This window comes from Oncorhynchus mykiss, chromosome 3 (assembly GCF_057628025.1).
Source record: "Oncorhynchus mykiss isolate SJ-2025 chromosome 3, ASM5762802v1, whole genome shotgun sequence".
NCBI lineage: Eukaryota > Metazoa > Chordata > Actinopteri > Salmoniformes > Salmonidae > Oncorhynchus > Oncorhynchus mykiss.
In genome coordinates, this window is record NC_143024.1 from 36,274,342 (window position 1) to 36,296,123 (window position 21,782).

The following is a 21,782-nucleotide window of genomic DNA, read 5'->3' on the forward strand; positions in this document are numbered from 1 at the left end:
TGTGTGGTTTGCAAAGCGTGCTGCTGGTTTCAATAAGCAAAGTCTTCATTTAAAACACACACTGAGTGTACAAAACATTAGGAACACATCTCTCGAGGCAGTAAGAAAGGTTGTTAAAAAAATAATAATTTGTGACCTGCACATCACTAATTTCCTGTTCCTCACAGATTCACTCAAGTCACTTCAAAGTCTAGCGTGCTCCCAATTACTGCCTCTTCAATTTGAATTATATTATAATGAATTCTGTATGACGTTGCAATCCAAGTAATTAGTGTCTATTTCACAATAAGCTTCGATAGTGGGTTGCACGTATTGATATGATATACACTGAGTGTACAAATCATTAGGAACACCTGCTCTTTCCATAACATAGACTGACCAGGTGAATCAAGATGAAGGCTATGCTCCCTTAATGATGTCACTGGTTAAATCCACTTCAATCAGTGTAGATGAAGGGGAGAAGACAGGTTAAAGGAGGATTTTTAAGCCTTAAGACAATTGAGACATGGATTGTGTATGTGTGCCATTCAGAGGGTATGGTAGTAATTGCCAGGAGCAACACTGCTGTTTCTTTCCACACTCAACAGTTTCCTGTGTGTATCAAGAATGGTCCACCACCCAAAGGACATCCAGACAACTTGACACAACTGTGGGAAGCATTGAGTCGACATGAGCCAGCATCCCTGTGGAACGCTTTCGACACCTTGTAAAGTCCAAGCCCCCACGAATTGAGCCTGTTCGAGGGCAAAAGGGGTGCAACTCAATATTAGTAATGTGCTCCTAATGTTTTGGACACTCAGTGATTACACCGTGGCCTCCATTTTTTTTGGGGGGGGGGGGGCTGTCTCCATCAACTAATAGAATGGGAATTCTGTGCTCATTTCCACCCGATCTCAACTACACCACCCACTCACAAGGCTGTTCTGCACAGTAGCAACATATTTCTCTTCTGAATCATTTATTGGCAAGGACTTGATCATTCGTGACTTTCTATCTAAAATACTATACAATTGTGCAAAATAGTAACAAGAAAGTGAGAAGTAGGTTAAACCCTCAGTCAGAGGTGTTTGTTTAAGTGTCAGTGAGTGTCCGACTTTGTTTGTTTGTGTGCAAGTTGCCACATACAGCAGACAAGGGGAAAACAAGCACTCTAAATAGAGTGACTGCCAGTGGCCATCCTCAGTTCCCCTACCATCGTGTTTCAAAATGTACAAATATTCAAATTTCTTCCCCTCCGTCCTCCCTCTCTCCTCTCCACCTCCCCTTTACCCCACCTCTTCTGAATATGCAGCTTCTCTCCCCCGTTTCCCTCTTTCTGTTCCACTCTCTCGCCCAACTCCTGAATTCTGAAATTCTTTCCCTGGCTCGTGATCTCGTCACATGACCTTCCTCAATAGATGACTATAACTCGGGAGCTGAAGATAAGAAGTCGACGCGGGGAGCATGTTGACATGGGCACATGTCCATTTTATGCAAACAAGAACAGGGCACATCGTTCGCCCCATAGAACATTGCATTGTCATCTGGCTGCATGATTCTGTACAGTGTGTACAGGAAATGGAACATGGAAGATATCACCTCAACACACACACAATATGACTGACGGTCAAGTGTACCCTGAACAACAGGATTCACCGGTTCATGTCCGTACTGAGGCAGAAGGTGTGAATCCATTAAATAACTCCATGTATAGCTGAACCAACTATCAGACCCTCCCATTGACCCAGATGGAGTACTCATTAACGCGGTCTGTTGAGGACTTTTAATGCACACTATGCCACATGACACTACTATAGGCTAGTGATAAATGGATTTGAATATCATCTGTTATGTTCAGTAAGAGTAAGATCTGTGTTTTCTTAAATGCATCCTTCCTCTCCTGTCGCTTCTTTCCTGTAATCGCTGACCCAACATGAATACATTGTTGAAAGCGTAACAGAGCCTTTGCTTGCACTAATCTACAAACGGATGAATGACTCTCTCACAATGCATTTGACATGATTTAAACAGGGTCACACAGTTCCTTGCTGCAGGTGTGGTGTCAACCAGTAATATCACTTATGATCATCTGTGATTAACCATAAGAACATAGTGTCACATGGAACAAGTTACAACTTGTCATTGCAAAAGAGTGGCATTAACAGCAGACCAGACCAACCAGATATGTAGGGAAGAGATCTACATATGGTCTATGAAATGTTTAACTCATATTGCTTAGGTAGGGCAAGGTAGCTGTCCTACCGGTCTCTCGCCGTACCATTGCAGAGGAACAAACTAACACCCTGCGCCAGAGGCAGGGCAGAGGGTGAAACTCAATTCATTGCTCTGAAGTTGTCTACAACATGAACATGGCAAAAGAAAGAATAAATGCTGAGTGCATAGTTTCATGAGAGAAACAAGATCCAACAATGGGACACCGTTTCTCAAAGAGCACTCAATCGTATATCCTATTCAAATTAATGTGCCGTTTTATAGGAATGTACAACGCCTGGAGTCACATTCATATGACATTAATACTGGAGAAATTGTAAAGGCAGACACACAACAATCACAGACAAACAGATAAATGAGCAGTTATGTTCAGTTATGGCACAGGCTGAAAAGACAATCTCAGAGAGAAACTTTCTGGTGAGAGATTGGGATCTATTTTTCCCAAGAGAATAACACTTACCGTGGAAGTCGGGCATGTGGAGTGCGAATATTCCCTAAAAAGAGCCGCGATGTGGCAGGTAGCCTAGTGGTTCGAGCGTTGGGCTAGTAACCGAAAGGTTGCTGGATCGAATCCCCGAACAGACAAGATAAAACCTGTCGTTCTGCTCCCTGAACAAGGCAGTTAACCCACTGTTCCCAGGAATTTGTACTCAACTGACTTGCGTAATTAAAAAAATATATATAATGTGAAATCAATGCCTAGCTGAACTATAGGCGGTGTCTGGTCTATCCTATTAGGTTTCTACACAGCACCTGCCCAGAAGAAGACTGAAGAAACGTTCCTCCGCGTGGACAGAAAACATTATCTGTCCTGCGGGCCAAAAATTACAAGACCAAGAATGTTCTCCCGTGCGCGTTTCTACCGTGTGTTGTCTTTCCAAGAAAGAGGAGTACTGGATCGCCAATCTGTTTTCATGGACTATTTGGTCTTAATTGTCATATCGGATAGCTTATCACATTGTAAGAAAATGTCAAATTTGTCACACTTCTGACAATAAAACACCTACACACTCATGACAGGCTACACTGCCATCAATACAAATTGAATATGAATACAAAAAGCGAAATTATATTTTAAGTGACAAGATACATAGGCTACTTAATAATATAACTTGCATAATAGCTGAAAAGTCTGGTTCTGTGGAGACATTTTCCTAGAGAACATTTTCAGGATTTCCAGTTTCCTACAAACTTGAGGCGCACACACAAACGCACGCGCGCACAGGTACAAAATAAACACATCCAGTAGCCTACACACACGATAGGTTGTTACATTGTAACAAGCACACTACGGCAAAGGAAAGATAAAGAAACAAAGTCAAACCTTTCAGCTTTATATTGGCGGTGAGCTCATTAGCGCAAATCTTCACTGGAGCAATGTAGTCACTGACCAAAATGAACAATTGTTGCTTGTAATAAACTATAGTCCCATCGTAAATCCGGTTATCCTGACCATTGGAGGCTGGTGTAAATCTGTATAAACGGTCTATGTCCTGCATTCCTTCACAGGCGAATAAAAACACCACAAACCCGTAGCCCCAATGTCGAAATCCCACCCTCCGCACACAGCGACGTTTTGATTGGAAGGGGACAAGAAAGAAACATTGTTAAGAGAATCAGGAGACAAGGCAGAGAGCAAGCCTTAAGGCATCCCATATCGTCGCATAATTCTATTTTACATGCAGACAGTTTTATAACATTTTCTTAATCAAAATGCCACATTTCAAAGTTTTTCACATTAAATAATATTTGAAACAGCTCCAAAGACTATTGGGTGATATCAACGGTGATGATTTTTATCTGTAGCCTTTTCAATACCATGATCATTTGGGCAAAGTTTAAATTCTTCAGAAATTCTCACTCAGTAAGTCAAGGCTGGCAGGTCACTTCATATTCCAACTGAACCAAATCTACATGAAAAGCAGGGCCTATTTTTCATGGACTGAGAGGCACATTGACAAAATGCTTTGTTAGGACTTTTTATCCTCCCTCAGCACCTCCAGGGCCAGACTACCACATTTGGGGTCAAGGGGGCCACGGGGCACTGACCTCTGCCAAAATGTGCATTTCAACACATTTTGCCATGGTGCAGAGAAAAACAAAATGCTGTTTCCTAATGCTATTCTACAGTCATAATTATTACTTTTTTAAAGTGAATTGCAATTCTACACTTTTTGCCACAGGGCAGAGAAAAAAAAAGTGCTGCCATGAGACTAAGAAAATTTTGCAGTTTTAAAGCCAATTCCTAAAATAAACATTTTTGCTATCATTACTTCACCTTAAGATGCTTTAGGGAAACCAGGCCCTGGACTGTTCATTTCCCCATCACCAGAAAGTGGGCCAGCCCTGTGCTGTGCCAACCATCTTCTGTTGGGGTGGCGCTGACCCCGCTGCCAGGGGATTGGTCTCGCTCTGCCATTCCATGCAGAATGGTGGGCATTAGGCCCAGGCAGCCAGGGTAGTGAGGGGCACGAGACCTCACAACAGAAGAGAGCAGGATAGATGGCACACAGAGTCCTACTCACAGGACCGAGACTGATGGATGAGCCAGGCTGCACTGAACGGGTTCAGAAGTTTGAGAGCAAAGTGGAACAGAACCACCATATTTCAATAGGTAAGGGTGTTTTGAAAGAAACTTATAAATTGAAAAACATTAAATGTGTTCCAAACAGCAAGCAGTACCAGAGCGGTAAAGGCTTGGTCCAAAAGGCTTCTCAATAGGTTCTACCCCCAAACTATAAGTCTTCTGAACAGCTAATCAAATGGCTACCCGGACTATTTGATACACACCATTTCATTTTAATGTTGGTCAGTCGTCATCTCTGGATTAGTTCTTCAACTTACAGAAACAATTGCTATTATTGTCATTAGTGTGCAGTCATGAGTATGTTCAGTTCAAATAGTTTGCTTTCCCAATTCAGAGAGTCCTGTGCCTTGTCATGAATTGTGTAAAGCTCTGAAAAAGTTGCCACTGTAAATGGTTTCTGCAAGAGAGTGAAAATAAGAAAATACATTTTAAAATGAGTTCATTTTATTGTTCAATGCGTGGCCACACACATATACAGAGTTCCTTTGCACTGTGCATGATGGGACAGTTAGTGATGATGGTAGATGGGATATATATGGAGTTCACAAGGGTCAAAACACAAACACCTTGTACCGCCATATTGGGACAGCCGCAGGCCCCGGACTCCATAATATCTAACAACAACACAAAGCTGACCCACCCGAGTCTACCTCTTCCTAAAACGGCACCATGACACAAAAGTCAGGACTATTTATTTGAGAACAGAAGGATTAGCAGACTGGTTTAGGAAAACTATACAAGACAACCCCATCCCTCCCCCTGCACTTCATTCCTGTGTGTATTCAGCACAGCTTACAAAAACGCAAAATAAAGTATATTTGGGTACAAAAATAAAATCCAAATTAAAACAATAGCAGGGCACAACCTGTCATTATTCCTCCTCATCCTACACAGATAACACAATACATTAGTCACGGGACACAAAAAGTACACCGCAAAAAAACTGATAGGAAAGAAAACAATCCTGGAGAAGTGTACGTCCATTGACCTGAACCCTATGAGCTACGAGACTCCGATGTGTCGATAGCCTCAACGCTTGGCACGCTAGAGATGTGTTCTCTTTCTGGGATTTACCCCACACCCCCCTGCCTTACCAGACCAGACCCAGCTAGCCATAGGGCTGACATAGTCCCACCTTCACAACACAGAGGGAAAGGAGGAAACGGGAAACACTGCTCTATATGTCTAAACCAATGGATTTAACTGAGCATGAATGTGTATGAGTGGTTCTCTCTCGACATGTAATGTACTCGTTTCTATCATAAACAGTATATGCCTGGTTATGATGTGAACCAGGGGCACTTTATGTGCGTAGCATCCCCACTTAATTCTCACCAACCTCTGGGATCGCTTCTTTATGTTTGGGGGTCTTCTGCTGTTTCTTATTGCCCCCTTTGCCCATGTGTCTCGCTTTTTCTTTCCTTCAACTGCTTTACTTTTCCACCCTCTCTCTCTCTCTCACCCCCCCCCCTCACTTCCTTTCCTAGAGTTGATTTTCCTTGGAGACGCAGATACAGACAGAGCAACAGAGTGGGAGAGAGAGAGGGAGTGAGTGTGTGATCAGCTGTCCGCCATGCCGACCTCGCCCGCTCAACGCTCTCAGCCAATCTCCTTCCACTGACGGTAGAACTCCACAATGTTCTTCAGCTCCATGCCTGCTGTCGCCACTGCCTGGATAGCCGACTGTTTCCAAGGAGACACAGACAATGGAGGGTAAGACGTCAACTCTTCTAACACCAATGAACATACAACGTATGGTAAAATATCACGGAAGGATGAATGGGGGAGGTTGAACATGCCAAACTTCTCTTAGAAAGAACTCTGGTTCTCCACAAAGATCTACACCATGGTAAAATGGCAGTATTTTGTAACAGGGAAATATTAATAGCAGTACTGTACAACCCAAGGGATACACAGGAAATATTAATAGCAATACTGTACAACCCAAGGGATACACAGGAAATATTAATAGCAATACTGTACAACCCACGGGATACACGGTAGTCAGACCAGCTGTCCATACCAACAGTGTTTGCTGGAGAGCCTAAAGAACTGAGTGAGTGATTGTATTTGTGATGTGTATACCTTCATGGGTGCAGAACGGGTACACAGCTCCTCCACTGAGTGACCGGTGAGAATAGTGACCATACCAGCCGTGTCTTCGTCTCCGTTGCTCTGGGAGACGGTCAGCTGACGACAGCTGTCCACAGTCTTGTATAGATGCCTAGAAATCAGGACACATAAGGAAACAGTTAACACTGGGAAGGTGTTTTACCACTGGTAGATAGCTTTCATAAATCTTTTAGCATTCTTATACAAATGCTTCAAAAGTGGTAAGTATTGAGAGGTGGCCATATGAAGAGACTGCAGAAAGACTAATGGAGGCTCACCAGGCTTCAATGTCCTGGCGTTTCAGTTTGTCCCTCTCAAAACTCCTCCCCGACTCCTTCTGGCAACGTATGTACCTGAGGTAGAAGGGGACAGAAGAGGGGTTTACAACATCAAGTGTCTTTGTCCATATGGGTCGCAGCCTATTCTTAGTTTACTGGATCACAGATTAAGAGTGGGTTATGGTTAGAAACATTGTTTTGTTAAGATCTGAAGTAGTAAGGACAACAGCCAGCTCATTTGAAAATTGGTTACGTGAGAGATACATTAATATAAAAGGACCTGTGTATCATTGGCTCTAGCGTTTCACACCGGATAAAGGCTAAGCACATTGAAAATCGGCCTCTATCTTTTCATTCAGAGAACTGTCGACTCTACATATCCCTTTTAATGTGATGGTTGGCAGATTGTGGTTGTCATATATTAAATGTGGCCATACGTCACACTTGAGGGTTGAGACAGACATATACCTGTTGCCTTTACGGAACTCAGACTCCAGGAAGCGGATACCGTCCCTCGCTCCGGCATTCTCCTTCTTCAGGTGGTCAAGGCCATCAATCACTGAGGCAGATAACAGTCAACCATCATGTTTTAACTTTGGTATCTATTAATTTCATACTCTAACTAGAAAGACAAACTCACCTTCAGTCGTCCCCTCTGTAACTTACAAAACATAGCCAGCAAATAGCTAATGTCGAAACAATATAGCAGGGCTATTCAACTGGCTGCCAGCAAGACAGATCTGGCCCGTTTATCAATTTAGAATGGCCTTCAGATCAATTCAGATTCATTTTATCCTGCAAAAAAATCTGATGTTTAGAGCCAAAATGAGCCCTTGTTCAATATTCTCCAATGGGAGAATCTGTTTCCCTGTAGTCCCACCCATTAAGTGCTGTCAAAGAATAATCACCCAACATACCAGTTAGCCAATCAGAGCTCGCCTATCGGCTCTTCCCAGCAGATGAGATCACTACACTGCCTGATACACTAGAGCATGCTTTTCGCTTAACTCAGCAGTGAGTTAACACCACAGACATCAACTTTATCCAATCAACATCTAGCCTGCAAAATCGCTTGTTTTCGTGGTCTGCTGAGCATCATGATCTACTTTTACATAATGATGCTAAGCAAGGGTAATAATGCTCTCAAGAGAGCAGCCTGTGTTAGCTTAGGGAGGAGATAGTTGCTTTTCTCCGTGATTGACGCCACAAGAAAGCCAACACATATGCCTGATGAACAGTCCGTATCAGATGTTTGTTTTTCATCTTCAATCAATTGAATGGATTTAATTTGGGAGTGCAGGGGAGGGATAAAACAGTTGACATGATTTTAAAAAAGTCAATACATTTTTTTCTCTCTGATTTCCCTGCACAACTATATTCAGTCACCAGTACAGATCACTCCCGTGATGGCCGAGTTTTTAGATACCCTCCTCAAATCTTGTTGCAAAGTTAGCTTTCAGTGTAAGTCCCCACAGAGGTGGTGCGGTTTGTTATAGGGACCCATTCTCTACTGATGCAAGGGGAAAGAGACCTCCCCACAATAAAAGTTAGTCGACAGATATGACATGAATAAAAACGTTTCCAAGTTAAACAGAAAAGAACAAAATGAAAAAGAAATAGAAAATAGAACAGAATATGATGCTGGTCAACTGAGATATGCCAAGCATAAAAGGTTTCCTATGAGTAAACAAAAACAAAAGATGAAGTTGTCTCTAAAACGGACAGGAAAGTAGAAATGAATGTGATGCAGGTCAACTGTGTTATAAGTACAAATGTGTTCCATTATTTAAACAATTTCATCCACTGAATTAGGCTCATCCTAAAGCACTTAAAATGAACTTTTAGCGACATTTAATTTGACTAAATGTGCTTTATAAGAATAATCCCATGTATAAAATATCTGGCCACCCTGTAAATAACCATTTTCAAATCTGGACCCCATATAGTTCAATAACCCGGCAATATAGAAATCATATTTCTCACCATTTTATCTCCATGTAATTCTGGAGAGAAACCTCTAAATAATGACTGCACTCAAACAGACTTATCCACAGCCATGCAGTCCAACACTGGGTTTATTCACCCAGGCAGGGCATGGGGCTGTGCTCACCTGTGCGGGGGATGATGATGATGAAGCAGCCACTGCCAGCCAGATGTCTGAGGAGGTTGAGGTGCTGGCACAGGGCGGCAGAGTCGGGTACCAGGTACGGAGACATGGAGGACTGGGTCTTGGGCTGCTGCAGGCTGCCCTCTAGCTGAGACACCTCCAACTGCAGGGCAGACACATGACAAACTGCTTATTTTGATGGGATGTTGAGGGGATAATACAGTACCCTCCGTAATTATTGGGACAGTGAAGCATTTCATCTTCTTTTGCCTTTATAACCCAAACATTTGGACTTCAAATCAAATCTATGAACTTTTTACTACTATAATACACAAGTGAATTTGTCCCAAACTTTTGGCCCCTAAAATGGGGGACTTTGTGCAAAAAGTGCTGTCATTTCTAAAATGGTTCATCCGATATGGATGAAAATACCCTCAAATTAAAGCCTCAGTCATTGTTTTATTTCAAATCCAAACTCTTGGAGTATAGAGCCAAAAGAAAAAATGCTTCACCTTCACAATAATTACGGAGGGCACTGAACATGTACATTCTTTTTTCCCCCGTTAAATTTTACCCCCTTTTTTCTCCCCAATTTCGTGGTATCCAATTGTTAGTAGCTCCTATTTTGTCTCGTCGCTACAACTCCCGTACGGGCTCGGGAGAGATGAAGGTTGAAAGTCATGCGTCCTCCGATACACAACCCAACCAAGCCGCACTGCTTCTTAACACAGCGCGCATCCAACCCGGAAGCCAGCCGCACCAATGTGTCGGAGGAAACACCGTGCACGTGGTAACCTTGGTTAGCGTGCACTGCGCCCGGCCCGCCACAGGAGTCGCTGGTGCGCGATGAGACCGGCCAATCCCTCCCTAACCCGGACGACGCTATGCCAATTGTGCGTCGCCTAAACGGACCTCCCGGTCACGGCCGGTTACGACAGAGCCTGGATGCGAACCCAGAGTCTCTGGTGGCACAGCCCTTAACCACTGCGCCACCCGGGAGGCCCTGAACATGTACATTCAACATTAAGTAATATACTTCAATGGCATCACCTTAACTATCATCGGCTGAAATCTAATGAATTTCACTTCAAGGTTTTGGGTGCGAAAGTAAATTAAGACATATACACTTAGTATACCAAACATTAGGAAAACCTTCCTAATATTGAGTTGCACCCCCCCTTTTGCACTCAGAATAGCCTCAATTCGTCAGGGCGTAGACTCTATAAGGTGTCAAAAGTGTTCTACAGGGATGCTAGCCCATGTTGACTCCAATGCTTCCCATAGTTGTGTCAAGTTGGCTGGTGGACCATTGTTGATACACACAGGAAACTGCTGAGTGAAAAACCAAGCAGTGTTGCAGTTCTTGACATAAACCGGTGCGCCTGCCACTTACCATACCCCGTTCAAAGGCACTTAAATATTTTGTCTTGCCCATTCACCCTCTGAAGGCTTAAAAATCCTTCTTTAACCGGTCTCCTCCCCTTCATCTACACTGATTGAAGTGGATTTAACAAGTGACATCAATAAAGGATCATAGCTTTCACCAGGATTCACCTGGTCAGTCTACAGTACGTCATGGAAATGGAATGTTCCTAATGTGTTGTACACTCAGTATAGTGTCGGATAGCTAGATTGACAGTGTTTGATTTATGATAGAATGGAATGTTCCAGAAGACAGACCTGTAGGCGGAGCTGAGCCATGTCTCTCATCAGGCGGTTTCGTCGAGCCTCCTCCTCTGCCTGGACTCACAAACAGTGTTGAAATAGATAATACTTTGCAGTTATTTGAGCTGCACAAGTGACACAAAAACTGAAACTAGAGTGACCGCTGCTGCTTTGGTCTCATTGGTTCATTCAACTGCCGCTCACCATGCGGAACTGGGCCTTGGCCTGCTGCACCAGGTTGTCCTGCTCTGATTGGCTGATGCTGGTGAAGATGCCCGCCTCCGGGTTGAAGTGCAGTACGTTGCATTGGAGATTGGTGAGGAAGTGGCCAAAGCTGCGGATGCAGCACACGCGCACCACACACTGAGACGGGGAGAGAAAGAGAGCGAGTGAGATAGTAGAGAGAGGGCAGAAAAACAGTGAGGGTGTGAGGGAGGGTGTCTAAGGGAAGCTAGGTGTGTGTACCTCCTGTACGGGGCTGAGGGAAGGTCTGGGGCGGGTGTAGTCGAGGTGGCGGTGGGCCAGGTTGAGAGCAGGTAGGTGTCGCAGGGCCAGGTCCTCAGGCAGCAGCAGGGTCTGGACCAGGCCAGGCTGCTCACAATCACTCAGCAGCTCCGTCACCTCAGTGTTCAGACCCAGCTCTAAAATACACAAAGAGAAAGCAAGACAGAGAGCGAGATTAAGACGTGACTTCTAGTCACGTGCTCTACAGAATGAGACACACATTTGGAATTTCATCTATGAGAACATGGGTTAAAATAACCAAAGGAGAGGAAAAGAGAGAACAGATGGAACGAGAAATATAATGTGAGAGGGGGAGAGAAGAATTTGGCCAACTCAAGCCTCCACAACGGGCTCCCGAGTGGCACAGCGGTAAGACACTGCATCTCAGTAGAGGCGTCACTACAGACCCTGGTTCAAATCCAGGCTGTATCACACCCAGCCGTGATTGGGAGTCCCATAGGGCAGCGCACAATTGACCAAGCGTCGTTAGGGTTTGGCAGTCATTGTAAATAAGAATTTGTTCTTAACCAACTTGCCTAGTTAAATAAAGGTTAAATTAAAAATTAAAAATGTAAACGCAGATTAACAACCCATAAAAAGGACAGGTGATTTTAGTAACTCGCCTGCTTCCAGCATCTTGCTCCCGTCAGGCAGCAGATTGAGTAGCACAGACAGTCTGTTCCATAGGCTCTGAGAACTCTACAGACAGAGTAACTGAATTACATTGAGCGGAAGACGGACAGTGAAACAAACACCAACAATGATGAAGAGTATAAACCCTTGCCCTAAGTCAGCTGATACAAAGACTGACTTGTATTTGACCAATTTGATGCAAATTAGATTTGTCAATGCATACTGTTTGTAAGTGCTTCTAGGTCAGTGAAAAATCTACCCCCTTTACCTGTGCACACATGAGGATAATGTCAGTGTTGGTTCTCAGCCAATCCACAAACACCTTGACCACCTGGATGAGCCCCTGATTGGTCAGAATCTCCAGTCTCTCCGACAGGGTCTTCTCGCTGTGTACTGATTGGTTGCTGTGCACGCTACACTCTGAATCGGAATCCACCTCTACAGGGAATGGACAAAAATAAATAAACATGTGTTTAATCTACACCCTAGTTTTCTTAGGGGGTACCTCAGATGTACTGTTAGAAAAGGGCATATTTTAGCGATGTGCTGTTACTCAATGGAGTCATTGGGAAAGACTAAAAAGAGACTAGAGTACATAATTATATTGGTATATTAAATCTTTAAACTCATCATATCCTGCACTATACAAAAACCACATAGTAATCAACACAGCGTCAATGTGTGTGGGCAGGTTACTGACCATTGTCATTGGTTCCGTTGGCAGTGCCGGGGCCAGCGTCGCAGGGTGAGTCCCCCGGGGGAGGAGGGGTCTCCTGGGAGGGGGTGGTGGAGGCGGCGTCTGGATCAGTGGGGTTGGGTGTGGAGTTGGTGGCGGAGCTGTGGGGCCTCAGCAGCACATTGCTGAAGGTGGGCGCCAGGCGGAAGCAGCGCTTGGCCTGGAACAGCTGGGATGACATGGCCTGGAGGTTACTGCTGATACTGGGGTCGCTGGGCAGGAGTGGGCCGTTGGTGGCCGGAGGGGTGTCCCCATCTCCGCCCTCCCTGGGATAGGCTTGCTCCTCCTCCTCATCATCGTCGTCTTCAGGCTGCACCTCCCCCTGAGGAGGTGTGTCCAAGTTCTCCGGGGTTTCCGAGTCCTCTATATCCTCCAAGTCGGAGCGGGACTCCTGGCTGTTCATGTCCGAGTCAGTCTCCACGTCGAAGGCCGTGCTCCCCTCCTCGTCTTCCTCCGAGGCGCTCTCCCAGGTCCCCTCTGTCGGGTGCTCCCTCCTGCTCTTGCTCTCCTTTCCCAGCAAGGAGGGGGTGAGTGAGGGTCCCGAGGCGCCGTCCCCGGAGTCGGCGCAGCCCCTCTGTTCTTCCTCCTCCTCTTCGTCGCTCTCGAAACCCTCGCTCAGGTCGCTCTCGTCTTCTTTGCGGGTGGCGCAGCGGCGGCGGCGCATCATGGAGAGGCGGGCGTACTTCTTTTGCTTCTGTTTCTCCTCCTCTGCCTTCCGCTCACCGACGCCTACTTTCTGGGCCACGGTGCTCCGGTGACCCACCTCATCCTCCTCATGGTCTAGGGAGCCATTCTGCAGGGGCCTCTCTTCCGAGGTCAACGAGTCAGACGGGTCTCTCAACTCAGAGTCGTCTAGGAACAAACAAATGTCATTATTGTTCCATACGTTTTTCAGAGAATTAAATGAGAACATGAGTAGTGTCTAGGCATCATGAGGTAAAGCTGGGAGTAGTTCTCACCTGTGTTGTCGTTCTGCAGCGGGGGCACCTGGCTCTCCCCCTCCTCCAGCTCAGCCTGCAGGCGGATGTTGACATGGTTCACCAGGTGGGAGAAGAGGGCCAGCGTGAAGGCTATTGACGCACTGTACTGCTTTGACCCTACACAAACAAGTCAACATGTCAACTTTGCAATACAACAAAACACCATATCCCCTTATTTCTCCCTTGCAGTATGTCATTATCCTCGCATGCCTACTGACAACATCCTTTGAGCGTAATGTTTGAAAAGCGATTTGCAAAAAAATATATGACATCTACATTCTTACTGACCTCCCCGCTTCAGGCTGTGCACCACCATGAGGCAGGTGACCACCATCTTGAAGACGAGGGCGTCGGGGAGCAGGGCGCAGGGCGATTCGTGCTCCTCATGCTCCTCCTCGCTGGGGGAAGTGGCCTCGTGGCCGTGTGGCGGCGAGGGCAGGTAAAACAGCACCAAGTTAAAATCCTCCAGCACCGACTGACACAGAGAGGTCAACTCTGTCTCCAGCAGACTACTCACAGGGAGGAAGAGAGAAATGGTAAGACATTACAAACACGGTACCCAACAGACAATAGAAAGCCCTTTGATACTGAGCAAAGGGGGTTATAAAAATTCAATCAATTGTTATTATCATCATCAGATAGCTGTGTCATATATGGACCAAATGTTGAGGTTCCTATTGCGATAAATGACTTGGGCCTAAATGGTGAATGTCCTAACCTGTTCTTGGGCTGCAGTAGACTCTGCAGGTACATGAAGCTCACTAGAAGTTGCTTGATGTCCTTGGATCTGGAGAGAAAACCGTTGAGGAAACAGTAAGGATCTCAAAGTGGACCATCTCAATTCATGTTCAATGCTGACTTAGTGATTTGTCATTTCAGGGCTGTGGTCTGAGGAAACCAGACTGACCTTTGCCGTGAGGGAGACAGCTTCTTCATCTCCTGTTTCTTCACCTGGTGGTACATCTTAGCTGCTTTATCAAACAGACGCTTCAAATTCCCATAGGCCCCTTCGAAGGGAGTCTCCGACTGTATACTGTTCAAACACAGGAACATAGAGGAGAAAACCATGGTCAGTACTTTGTGGTAGGGGTGTGACGATACCAGTATCGCAATATTTTTTCTCATGGCAATGAAAACACGAAGCAGACCCAACTCTGTGGTCCTTTAAAAACCTGCTGTATGTAAAATATTGAGTGCTATAGCTTGGAAAATAATTGTGACTGGATGACAACAATGTTTCTTTCCAACATCAGGGCTGTTTTCCTAAAGAAGTTCAAATCCGCTTTGTGTTTCGTATCCTTTCCACTACTAACGAGATTGCAATACTGGTATCGTCCCGGTACCACTTGGTTGTGAGTCTTTTTTTTTACGTGTTCTGGCTCTGAAGTTGGCAGCCTTCTCCTAACAGACTGGTTTCAGAACCTCTTCCATTTCAAAACATGTCTCCTATTTAAAGCCTACTGAATGTGATCCAAATATGAAATGTTGCAATGAAGATATTTCTCCCCAGCAGTATGACTACATTGCCCCACTGAGATAGAGAACAATAGCACAGCTAGAGCATAGTCTACAGACCAGTCATAGATAGACTGTGGATGTGTTGCAGTAAATCTAGACATGTTGAAGTCTCCTCTCACCAGCGTAGGTAGTAATAGGTGGCCTCCACGTTGTAGAATTTACTCCCCGCCAGTGTACCTAACTGATTGAAAGGCATTCCTGAAAACAAAACATCAAACACTTGTCAGTATCATGGCACACTAAAGACATCGCTTTCCTTTAGCAGTGGCCATTTAATGTTGACTTTCAGTTCGACTGATGAAGCCCTCTCAAAAAGACAGAACGTTTCAAATGTGGATCAGTGACTTCTTGAGACTGAATGCCCTCTCCTGGCCCGCTAACAGTTACTGAATGCCCCCTTCCTGGCCCAAATGGCCCACTAACAGTTCAGCTAGATCACTATGCGCTGCGTAAAGCTTTGACCAGTCATATAATAAAGCTCAAATCAATAAGTGCTGTGTGAGTTCATCACTATGTGGGCAATATAACAAGAGTGATTCATTTGTAGATGGTGGTGTGAGTAAACCTGTTAGTGTAAAAAACTGAGGTTAATGTGCTGTGAAAGGGAGGGGCGGTAACACCTTGTCAACTCACCTACATGCGGAGTGACAGACAGGGCCTGGTGGTAGAACCGCTCTGCCAGCTGCTCAGCCTCCACCCCAGCCAATTCGTTCTGGTAACGGGCTGCAGAAAACATTCAAACAACCTCATGTAAACCTCTCCTGTACATTCAAATCAATGTGATTTGGATTTGGGGAATGCAATTCCATGGTCATACAAATAAGGTTGTCTCAAATATCTTTGGTGAGAAAGATTAAGTTTGTATTACCTAGATCTCCCAGGTACACCAGGCAGCGATGGCAGGCCATTGTGGCCCACTCCATCTCCTTAAGGGTGGCTGATACCGGCTTCTTCCGACCTACAATAACAAATACAATCATTTATACACTGTCAATCACAGATACTGCTGACCTGAGTGTGTGTGTGTGTGTGTCTCACCGATGAGGGGGTCGGTGACATGGGTCCAGTCGATGCAGTCCTGCATTTCCAGCTGGTAGTGGGACTGGATGTAGAGCAGCAGGTGCTGGAAGAAGCCCACGCCGGCTATCAGGTGAGTCCTGTAGGCGCATTCCAGGGCACTGCGACTGTGGATGTGCTGCAGAAGACATGGAGATATAAGACGGGGCCAGGTAATAAGAAGAGATTAGAAATAAAAGGGTTGTGTGTGGGGCATGAGGAAAGATAAAGTGGGCATGTCTGAAAGCTCAGCAGTCACTGTATCAATCAAATGCATTTATAAAGCCCTTCTTACATCAGCTGATGTCACAAAGTGCTGTACAGAAACCCAGCCTAAAACCACAAACAGCAAGTAATTCAGGTGTAGAAGCACTATTGGCCAGAGTCATAAAATTTCCCCAATAACTTAGGATGTTTTCCCACATGGTGCCTTTTAGCAAATTTTTGAGAACTCAGTGCAGTTTGTATAATTTTTTTTGTGCCGTGTTAACACTACAAAGGGAACTCAGACCCCTTAAAAGAGCACCCGAAGCGAACTGAGACCGTCTCCAGAGGTCGGAGTTTGGTTCACTTGAATTCCGTGCTCCAGTTCCATTTTTTAGGGCAATGCTCCCTAGGTTTGCTTGTGATTACAAACACTACTGCAACACTACCGTAACCCCTCACATTGGTGCCACAAGTGAGAAGATTATGTGCATGTTCGCGGAAGAATGTGCTGTTTTTGGATATTAATTAGCGATTGTCAAGAACACACAGACATTCCAAAATTTGGAGTTTTTAGTTCAGATTATTTGTTTGCAATATGTGATCTATAAGAGAGTTTCATACACTACTTGATTGTGGGGTTTGAAGTGTGAGAAGACAACATATTTGGTGAGAATCACAACATACGATCCAAATCTATTCTAGCTCTTAAAGGGGCAGCAGCCTACATTGGGTGTACAATTTTCAATTACAGCATTATTTAATCTGCAGTTATTCATTCATATATACATTTTTTAAACAAGTCAGTTAAGAACAAAATTCTTATTTAATTCTTACAGCCTACCAAAAGGCCTCCTGCGTGGACAGGGACTGGCATTAAAAATATAGCACACACATCACAACACTACATAAAGAGAGAACTAAGACAACCACATAGCATGGTAGCAACACATGACAACACAGTATAGTAGCAACACCACTTGACAACATACATCCCTCAAAGCAGCCACAAATGTACCGTAATTTCTGGACTATTAAGCGCACCTGAATATAAAACGCAACCACTGAATTATTTTTAAAAATATGTATTTTGTACATAAATAAGCCACACATGTCTATAAGCCGCAGGTGCCTACCGGTACATTGAAACAAATGAACTTTACACAGCCTTTAAACGAAACACGGCTTGTTACAAAAATTAATAGGCTTTAAAGAAACACGGCTTGTAACAAAAAAACAAAAAAAATAGCAGTAAACAGTAGCCTACCAAGAAAGTAATTGGTCACCATCTTCCTCCTCCTGTGCACTGAAATCATCTCCTTCGGTGTCGGAGTTGAATAGCCTCGGAATTGCTTCATCCGATGTTGGATCGTTTTCATTGTCGCTCTCGTCACTTTCATCCGGAGGCAAATTCCCCGCTGAGCTCATGCTGCCCTCTTCAACACGCAGCAGTCCAGCCTTTCGAAACCCGTTGATGATAGTGGATTTTTTGACAATGCTCCACGCTGTCAGGACCCACTGGCAGACTTGACCATATGTTGCACTTCGCATGCGGCCCGTTTTAGTGAAGGATTTCTCCCCACTTGTCATCCAAGCCTCCCACCTTAAATGCACGATTTAAACTGATGTTGAGTGGCTGCAAATACTTTGGGCCAACTGCTTTTATTCCCTCTGAAAGCTTTTGTTGTCTTTTTGCACTGAGTCAGTTCCTCACGCTGCTGTTTCCAACATCTTATCGACTCATTAAGGCCAAGCTCCCGTGCAGCAGCTCTATTTCCTTTTCCAACAGCCAGATCGATCGCCTTCAACTTGAAAGCTGCATCATATGCATTTCTCAGTGTTTTTGCCATGATGAGGGTGACAAAATGACTACCGTAATCAGAATGATGGGAAGTTTGAGCGCGCTCAATTTACGTCACATTATGTGATGGTGCTCAGTTTTGGGGCGGCATGAATCTTGTGAAAGCGGGAAAAATCCATAAATTAGCCGCGTCATTGTATAAACCGCGAGGGTCAAAGCGTGGGAAAAAAGTAGCAGCTTATAGTCCGGAAATTACGGTAAGTAAGAGTGTCCATGATTGAGTCTTTGAATGAAGAGATGGAGATAAAACTATCCAGTTTGAGTGTTTTTTGCAGCTTGGTCCAGTCACTAGCTGCAGCGAACTGAAAAGAGGAGCGACCCAGGGATGTGTGCACTTTGGGGACCTTTAACAGAATGTGACTGGCAGAATGGGTGTTGTATGTGGAGGATGAGGACTGCAGTAGATATCTCAGATAGGGGGGAGTGAGGGTTTTATAAATAAGCATCAACCAGTCTTGCGACAGGTATACAGAGATGACCAGTTTACAGAGGAGTATAGAGCACAGTAATATGTCCTATAAGGAGCATTGGTGGCAAATCTGATTGAGGAATGGAAATGGCTTGTTCGAGAGTGCATTGAGTGAATGTTGGAAAAAATATCTTGATTCCTTTCTAAATATAGCAATCTGAATGCAGAGGACTTGGACCACAACATGGATAAAGTGAACTGGCAAAAGAGTTGAGTCCTCATTCAAAGACAAGGGAAGTTTGAATACAAAGAGAACATAGTTCTATAGCTTCTTTTTTACCACAAAGTTCACTTTAAAGAGGACGGGGACTGGTTATTTTAAAGAGGACTAGATGGGAAAACACCCTTAAATGCTGTACCTTCTTGTTGGTCTTGATGACCTGGATGACCTCGTAGTAGACCTTCCTCCACAGAAGCTCCTCAGCCTTGCGACCATAGTCCACAGGGTGGAGAAACATCAGCTTCACACACAGCTCCCTCAACCTGGGCACAGAAGACAGATGAGGTTGGGGTTAGTGCTTTGCCTTTTGCCTTAGTGTTTAGGGCAAAGGTTGGAGTAGAGTAAAATGCTTACTTGTTGCGAAGGCTGATGTTTTCAGGCTTGAAGACCTCCCTGTACGATGACTTGCTGCCAATGATGACATCCAGCTTGTGTACCGACTCAACCACTGCCCTGAGCACGCAAGATACAGTTATTATGGCATGTGAATCACTGGTAACGGCCATTGGAGGAATGAGCAAACTCATTCTTATCAATGTAGGGAGCTAATGTTAGCTAGCTAGCTATAACTGGAAACTATCAAATGTCATGTCTCACACTGAGATAATGGTTGACATTACAGCTACCTAACTAGGTAGGTAAATCTAAAGAGGCTTGTGAAATATGGTGTTTCTCCCTAACTAGGCATAGTTATGCATGTTAAAAGTAGCCAGTCGACATTATTCATGTGGTGATGTTCTGCAAGACGCTTCTAGTTATCGTAGCTGTTAAATAACTAACTCGCTAGGTAGCTAGTTAGCAAACAAGGTAGGCCTATCAGGTCACTAGAACTGTGACAATACTGACAGCTGAAACTATCACAACTAGTTAACCAACTAACGTTATTAAGAGAGCAAGTTGGCACATGAATAAGTTAGCTAGCTAATAGCACAGTAACTTGTTACTGTGCGGTTACTCTTCAGTTGTTTAGAAGCTAACGTTGGATAGCTAATTAGCTATCCGCTCCATAAGTTCCCACTGTGCTACATCTGGTTATTTAAAACACATTATCGAAAATGTCCGACTACTTCGTAAAAATGTCATTGTCCTTCGACGAAGGACAGTTAACTAGCTAACGTTAGCTGATTCAAGTCACAGACAGACAGGTGACTGGATAGTTAGCTAACTAGCAAGTTGAATAGATGGCTAGCTAGTTAGCAAACTAGCTAAGGTTAGCTATCCATTTATTTCACTACTGTTAGCTAGCTAATGTACAAAACAAAAAAATAATTTAAAAAAAACTAGCCAATGTAATGTTTCCCAGCAAAAGGCATTTAACTCACCTGTATAGCCGCTTGATGAGGAGGACTTTTGCCTCTGGCTCGCTATCCTGCCCAGGTCCACTCATGTTAGCATCTGGTGCCAAGAGTCACACGCTCCAGTCCAAGAGTCTGCGTTCCCACCCTCTTCAACCCCACTCTTGTCAGGGTTGCTCCGGGCTTGCCCCACCGGCAGTGACAACTGTGTTGACTAGCTAGCTAGCAGCTCTCTCCTCTCCCGCTAGCGTATCTTAGGTCGCTTGGCAATCCCCCCCACACTGCCCATCCGTTCGGAACCCGTTTGGGAGAGGGAATGGCACAGTATGTTTGTTAATTCCCGGTCAGCTATCACACTCCGATGGGTTCCTTGTGTTATTCCCCGTTTCAGACATTGCTTCGAGTAAGAGGGCGGCCATTAAACAGCGACCGCCTGAACAGCGCGAGACTTCTCATGAAACGTTCGTGCCAAGGTTCGCGCGGGACCGTCACTAGTTACCACAGCTACAAAGTTATGACCTCCGCCATGAATAGTTTATCTTAATTAAAATATGACTTAACCCTAACCTTTACCACACGGCTAACCGTATGCATAACCCCTACCTTAAATTAAGACCAAAAATAAAAAAAGAATACTAATATTTGTGGCTGTAGAATCTAGTGGACACCTAGCTAGATTGCCAGACAGCAAGTCATTATGATTCTTTTGTTTGTGTAGGTTTGTGATCCCTGGCAATGTAAAACGTTTGTATAAATATATTTGTGATTAGGGCTGCATGGCACAATAACCGGGTAACCAATGGTTATTGATGAAGACTGTCATGAAAATGAAATAAGAGTCATAACCAATTTACATTAGGCATTTAGCAGACACTCTTATCCAGAGCGACTTGCATTCATCGTACCCCTTTCCAGCAGTCAAATGACCTAGTGGCCTCAAGGGTGGAATGTTATTCATATTTTTTCATAATTATTTTTTTTAAATATGAAAATCTGGTGTTTCTATGTCAAACAATGTTGTTTTATTTCAGTCTTCTGTGATGTACAGTATATAAAGTGTAATTTTGGAATGCAAACTCAAAATTGGATACATTTCAACTCTTTATTGGACATGGTATGCAGTCTTCTTTTTTTAAGCCCATAACCATGTGTGTGAGGTGTATACTTTTGTTTCAAAGTAGATTTGTTTAAAATCAACAAGAAACACTGTGTGACCCTGATTATGCCCACTGCAGTAAAAAAGACAGCTAGGTTGGAAAACCACATATCACAGTCATAGTAGGTACATTTTTCCTCAATAAAGTACCTATCAGAAAAGTCAGTTAGTAAGAGGGAAAAGAGTTAAG

The 21,782-nt window shown here is 44.3% G+C and overlaps 1 protein-coding gene and 1 long non-coding RNA gene across 2 annotated transcripts; one reads left to right on the top strand and one right to left on the bottom strand.

Moving 5' to 3' along the window:
- The first annotated feature begins 1,431 nt into the window (after nucleotides 1-1,431).
- LOC149984526 (uncharacterized) lies at nucleotides 1,432-6,483 on the top strand. The gene is made up of 2 exons (XR_016494595.1): nucleotides 1,432-1,662; nucleotides 6,286-6,483. It is a non-coding gene; the product is annotated as an uncharacterized LOC149984526 (long non-coding RNA).
- LOC110515194 (nonsense-mediated mRNA decay factor SMG5) lies at nucleotides 5,225-20,952 on the bottom strand. Its single transcript, XM_036973039.2, has 22 exons — nucleotides 20,464-20,952; nucleotides 19,496-19,594; nucleotides 19,281-19,404; nucleotides 16,370-16,526; nucleotides 16,200-16,289; nucleotides 15,965-16,054; nucleotides 15,451-15,529; nucleotides 14,721-14,846; nucleotides 14,532-14,600; nucleotides 14,102-14,322; nucleotides 13,793-13,930; nucleotides 12,798-13,685; nucleotides 12,366-12,535; nucleotides 12,088-12,163; nucleotides 11,426-11,601; nucleotides 11,165-11,323; nucleotides 10,976-11,035; nucleotides 9,299-9,458; nucleotides 7,657-7,747; nucleotides 7,189-7,263; nucleotides 6,884-7,022; nucleotides 5,225-6,481 (listed from the first exon to the last, which is right to left on the bottom strand). Exons 1-22 carry the CDS (start codon nucleotides 20,526-20,528, stop codon nucleotides 6,398-6,400), a joined length of 3,336 nt encoding a protein of 1,111 aa, XP_036828934.2. The 5' UTR covers nucleotides 20,529-20,952; the 3' UTR covers nucleotides 5,225-6,397.
- Between the last annotated feature and the right edge of the window lie 830 nt (nucleotides 20,953-21,782).

Excerpts from the sequence above, each read along its gene's own strand:
- LOC110515194 (XM_036973039.2), bottom strand. The coding sequence starts at position 20,528 with ATGAGTGGACCTGGGCAGGATAGCGAGCCAGAGGCAAAAGTCCTCCTC. Across the intron at positions 11,036-11,164 it reads CCAAGGCCCAGTTCCGCATG|GCAGAGGAGGAGGCTCGACG; the intron begins GTGAGCGGCAGT and ends TTGTGAGTCCAG. Across the intron at positions 9,459-10,975 it reads TGGCTCAGCTCCGCCTACAG|TTGGAGGTGTCTCAGCTAGA; the intron begins GTCTGTCTTCTG and ends TCTGCCCTGCAG.